General features: G+C 36.1%; 1 protein-coding gene across 1 annotated transcript in view; it reads right to left on the bottom strand.

The window, feature by feature from the left end:
- BTBD9 (BTB domain containing 9) overlaps nt 1-4,392 on the bottom strand; it is a 140,855-nt gene extending 136,463 nt beyond the window's left edge. The window contains exon 1 of the mRNA XM_009283745.1: nt 4,217-4,392. Within this exon, the coding sequence (XP_009282020.1) occupies nt 4,217-4,298 (82 nt within the window). The 5' untranslated portion in view covers nt 4,299-4,392. The remainder of the gene's footprint in view (nt 1-4,216) is intronic.
- Between the last annotated feature and the right edge of the window lie 1,506 nt (nt 4,393-5,898).

Genomic DNA, 5,898 nt, shown 5'->3' with positions numbered 1-5,898 from the left:
TAGTGTAAGCGCTACTTAGCAACAACTAAAACATCAGTGTGTTATCAGCATTATTCTCATACTAAATCCAGAACACAGCACTGTACCAGCTGCTAGGAAGAAAATTAACTCTATCCCAGCTGAAACCAGGACAAGGACATACCCTGCACACAGCTAACACATTAATTTTTCAAGTGAAATATTCATGACATAAATGCATTTTTAAGCTATATTTTTAAAGTATTATGAGAAAATACGCATCTGTTTCCAGTCATTTCTACCTCAACAAAGAAAACACATGCAGCTGGGGTTAAATATTATTTGCACTTCTGTAACACCTGGAAACACTTAACCCAAAATGAAGATACTGTAGAAACACAGTCCCATGGAACTTAAAACAAAACTAGAAAAAGTGATAGAAATAGAAAATAAGATTTGAGAAAAATACAGCATACTAAACTGATAATACAGATCACAGCACAAATGGGAACAAACCCCCAGCTTTTCTCAGGCTGTCTCTGCTACTTGAATTGGAAGCTGTGTGCCCTTGTAGCCATTACAGAGTGAAACCAGCAATACTGGCCGAGATACTGGAGGCAGCCTAACCATGGGAACACAGAATACTGTACAGTCATTCTTCTATCCTGACATGAGAGTAAACTTATTTTTACGTTTTTTCATAATAACAGACCGTTTCTTCCATTCGCACTGGTTAATTTACAATTAGCTAAGACAACTCTGCACTGAACAGATTTACGCAACACACACTTCCAGTAACATTTACTTTGTATCAAGCAAGATTAACTTAACTCACATCAGTGCAGTTGCATCTACTTATACTAGCAATAATATTTATCACAACATAATTATTTGAGAGTTTATAGACAATAGTAAAATTGAAATACCCTAAAAATATAAAACCTTTTATTACACCAAAGGAGCAAACAAAAGGATGTATTTGTTACTCAGCTGCAAATCTCAAGCCTCAGTACTCCTTCAAGACTTCTGTACCTTAGAAGTCTATAGTTGCTGTTGTTGATCTTCATTCACCACAGTCAGGCAACCCAACTACGTGCGAGTTACATGCACATTATCAAGCAACTCTGTACTATCTCTTTTCTGCTAGTTCCAATTTTAATTAATTAGGGAAGTTCATTTATGATACTTCATACATGTACAAGTACAGGTACATTTTGGTTTTAAAATTGTTTTTAATTCCATTTTTTCTACATACTACTTCTTTGTTTCCTTGATCCACTCTTATCTCTAAAAAATAAGAACAGGTACTGTCTGCATAAAAACTGAGAGACTGTAAAAGTGGTAAAGAGAAGGGAATGCCAACAGCTGCACAATAACTTTGCTTCCAGTAGCTGTGGATGTTGTCATGTGCCAACAGAATGAAAAGTTCAAGGGAAAATTGTTTCCATTTCAGGTTAAATATATAAAATCAAAAGCACACTTCCCTCTGAAGGGTACATAAACCTCTCTCTAAACAAGAATCAGGGTATAGAAGAGGGCAAAGTCTGAACTGGGGACACTTGCTAATAAGCCGATGATGCCAGTTCTTATGAACATCAAGACCCTGAACTACAGCAAGCGATGAAAGTAGAAATTTAGAAATCCCTGTGTGTAAGCTGCAAGACAAATTTGTTTGGATGTTTAACGCTCTCCAAATTGCTGGTACAATGTACTATTCTAAATTGCCAATTTCAAAGAAGAACATTCTGATCACGGGGAATACAGGACTCAAAACGATGGCTACAAGCCTCTAGCTGAGGAGCCTTTCAGATGCCTGAATGACACAAAGTGTTGGAAACTGGCAACTTTATGAAAACTATGTACATGCCTTGTATGCTTTCTGTGGGTAACACTAGTATATTGAAGAAGCACTCAAACTCATTTATTTGTTTACTACTATGCATTTCCAATGCAAGTTTCATCTGTGTTGTGGATTTTCCATAAAAAGCAGCACAGTGAGAGCAGTCCTGCCTTCAAAATATAGAACCAAATAATGCATGACTTCAGATCTTCCCAGACTGGATTAATAACGGTGCAAATTCAGTCAACTCTTGAAGGGATCTGCACATTTCTTGTTTGAGGAAGTAAAAAGTAATATACTGCTTTAGTTGTGGCAAGTTGCTATGAGCTCTCAACTTCCCTGTATAGCTAAACATGTATTTTTCTAGTTGCAACTCAAAGTATTATTTACGATAAAAAAAGATGGATGCTGCCGGGAGCTTGGCAAAACCCTTCCTGAAGATCCCTCTGGCATCTTCTGTCATCAAATGATGTCACCCCTTTCAGAGAATACAGGTGTTTAGTCTTCCTGGCGGTCAAAGAACAACATTTAACCGACTTCAGAATAAAAGGCCAAGCCATTTACTAGCCTCTTGTCAGCACCATAACCTATTTCCAGGAGGTATTCAGAGCTAATTAACCGCTTCAGCAGTCAGCTGCTGCAGCTTTGTTCATGCCACAGAAATAAACAAACCTAAACAAGTCTTCTCAGCAAGTTTGAGATGCCATTAAAACTGTCTCAAAAGGCATCGGTTAAGTCAGAAGGCCTACAAATCACTTCTGTCCAAGACCCCACCAGAAGACACGCTTCTTGGTGGCCACCTTCAACCGTGAGCACGTGAAAAACACGGCCTTGTACTTATTACATAAGGCAATATGCAGTATTACACAATATGTGTCATGGCTAGAAAAACAACAACAAAACCCCCACGGTTTTCAGCCTGCTATATTTCTTTTTAGTAAGTAATCTGTAACATGTTCTGGCATACAAAAACGTCATCTGGAAAATGAAGCAACAACAGCAAAACCCCTATGACATCTTTACTAAACAACTCTCAAACCAGAGCCGCAATAAAGACTGGTACTAAGTCACTTCCCCCCCTCACCTGGGCTATGACTATAGTGACTAAAGAGTCCTCTGAAAGGCAATGCTGTTTCAATGAAACATGTAAGAGTTGGTTTTATACCAGGCACAGAAAAAGGAATTTAAGAAATTGTTCATGAATAATTTGGAATTTTTTTTCATATAAAATGAGCGAAAAATGTTTACATAACTGATAACCCTATTGAAACTTTAGAAATAAATGCAAGTAAACAGACTTTTGCTAGAATTAAAAGTTTTTTTAAATAAGTCTGGATTATAAACACTGAGCAAATTATTTCATACCCTTGAAACACTTAATTCCTTCATCATCTAGTTTGTACCTATCAAGATAATACAGATTTTGTCAGAATTACACAAAGGGAATTTACTTAAATATAATTCTCTTACACTGCCATTTTATCTAGAAATAGGAATTGGTTCTCAGTTGATTGGAAAGGATTTGAGTAGTACTTCAATTTTTTGTAATTCATTACTTCATAAAATATTTTGCTATACTTTAAGTAAATTTCAGCAAAATATTATTTTAATTACAATTTCTATTACCATAGAGTCACAGAACATGGTAGGTGTGACAGTAAGGCTACTGTATAAACATACCATTGTTACAAACCATATGTTTTTTTAAATGGATATGCATGTCTTTTTATACAAAAATATTTTGTTCTCCTAAGTTCTGGTACAATAAGCTAACATCTCAGGAAATAGGAATTTTTTAGTAAATATTTCAACATACGCAGAGTATAACTCAAGAAAATACTTTGATTCTGTCAGAACCCTCGCTACAGAAGCTCCTTTGTACTTCTAAATAACAATAAAAAAGTTGACTATGAGTGAAAATTGTAACAGAAAAGGAAAAAAATACATGTTCTAATACGAACTTATACATATAGAATATGAAAGACCAAGTAAATTAAATTCACAGAACTTTTAAGTCTCATCTCCAACCCTTCTGTTGCGAAAGGATTAAAAGAAAAGCAGATGTTAACTCTGGTTAATGGTAAATAACCACACCATTCAATGACAGCATTCTAAACAATTAGTACCGAAAGTGTTTTGACTTAAAGCATATAGAAAGTTATGCACTGCTCATCTGCAAACACACTCCCATTACTTAAGTGCTGTAGTGCTACTGTTTTACGTTCTGCTCGAGAGGTATTCCTCTGATAGAAGAGCAGGAATAAGTTTAGCTAGGTACAAAGAACAATACAGTAAATACAGATTATTTATTAACATACATATAAAATAGGTATTAATGCACTTGATACAACCTGGTTAAAATGGCGTACACCTAAACCCTTAAGTTAAAATCTCAGGAAAATACATTGGCCCACTCACCAATAAAGCTGTCTGAAGATCTACAGTGGACGTAGCCTGTAGGCAGATGACCAACTTCCTGAAAGTTAGGGTTCTTTGCCATTCTGAACAACAGACAGATTGAACAGCAAGCTCATAGAAATGCTATTCAGCAACATCCAGCTGCACAGCAACAACTGTACCATTTCCTGAAACAATGCATGAAATATGTACCATCAGGAACAGGGGGCATGTAGCCTACGGCAAAAGTGAGAGATGCGTATTTCTCAGTTAAAATTTTTGTGGAAATAAATTCTAAAAAAAATCCCTCCATTCTATGGGAAAACTTCTAATAACATTAGAACATAGCATTAGAATTTCTTTTTTTGAGCCATCATCATTTGACCATTTTTTTAACCATCAAAAAAAGATGGTAACATATTGCCGTTCATTTGCTCACTGTAAGCCACAAAAATTTCATCCTGATATTCTTGCTACAGCATTAAAATCCCCGAGAACACCGTTTTCCCATGTGGGTGTCCTAATTAAACCAGGTCTATACAAACTGTATCGCACACATTTTATTCCCTACACATCCAAAGTTCTCTAAGTGTTCTTGCCTAGCTAAGGGTTGTGGGGGTTTTGGTGGTTGTTTTCTTTACAATACTTCAGGCAGTTGCAGATCTTTCTCCCATGCAAGCCTTTAATTTTACAAACAGGAAAAGAAAACAAAACTATAGGGTGAGGAAATACAGAAATATAGAGGCTTTATTTCTTGAAATACATAACCAACATAATGAGTCTCACTCAACAAGTATAATTTATTGTTATTCTTCCCATCATACCTGCCAGCAGGAAAAATAAACTGTATTGAATTTGCTAAACAGATAATACCTTGATCTAGGAATTCTCTCATAAGAGACACTCTAATCTTCTTTACAGTATATGTTTAAGGGAGCAAGGGAAGAGAAGGAAGAAAAAATATTTTTATGTATTCTAAAGAACTGGAAAGTAACCACACCTTAATCCAGCAAATTGAACACAGGTATTTGACAAAGAAGATCTCCTGGTTTTGGAGAATAACATGTAATATGTAAGTATTTGTTCCTACAAGTAATGTATGTTATCAAATTGGCTTGTGTTATCAAAATGTATTCAAAAGCCACTTATGAAAATTCTTGTGGTTTTTTTGTTGGGGTGGTTTTTTTTAATGAGTGAACAGACCCCAACAGAACAGTATTCTTCAGGCACCTGATTTACAGATTTGTAACAGAAGACATGCCAAACACACCTGCATTGCGAGTAGGCTCAAATTAAATCTTAAAAACACATAAAAAGTTAAGTGACCCCATGACAGGGCTTTGGGAGGGGGGTCTGTGTGCTGTGCTTTAAAAATAATGCGAGCAAAGAGCATTGCTGGGCAAGCAAGATTACAGGCAGATTGCTAACAAGTTAACATCAAGTGGTTTGGTTTTTTTTAAAGTCTGGTAATACGACAGCTTCTTCCAAGTCAAAAGTGTTTCAATGAATCACAGCACTGCGTAACTTGCAAGAGTAGTTAGGTACTAAGACCGCAGAAGAACCCGTGAAAATATCGCGTGTACTGTCAAAGTGTCAAAATATTGAACTAATATGAAAATAAAATAAATTAAAAAAAGAGGCCACAACAGGGTCTTGCAAAGCGCAAAGGGGAAGGCAGGTGAAGCAGGCGCCCCACACCGACG

The sequence above is a fragment of the Aptenodytes forsteri genome, unplaced genomic scaffold (assembly GCF_000699145.1).
Source record: "Aptenodytes forsteri isolate BGI_AS27 unplaced genomic scaffold, ASM69914v1 Scaffold309, whole genome shotgun sequence".
NCBI classification, from domain to species: Eukaryota; Metazoa; Chordata; class Aves; order Sphenisciformes; family Spheniscidae; genus Aptenodytes; species Aptenodytes forsteri.
This window is presented reverse-complemented; position numbering and strand designations above follow the sequence as displayed.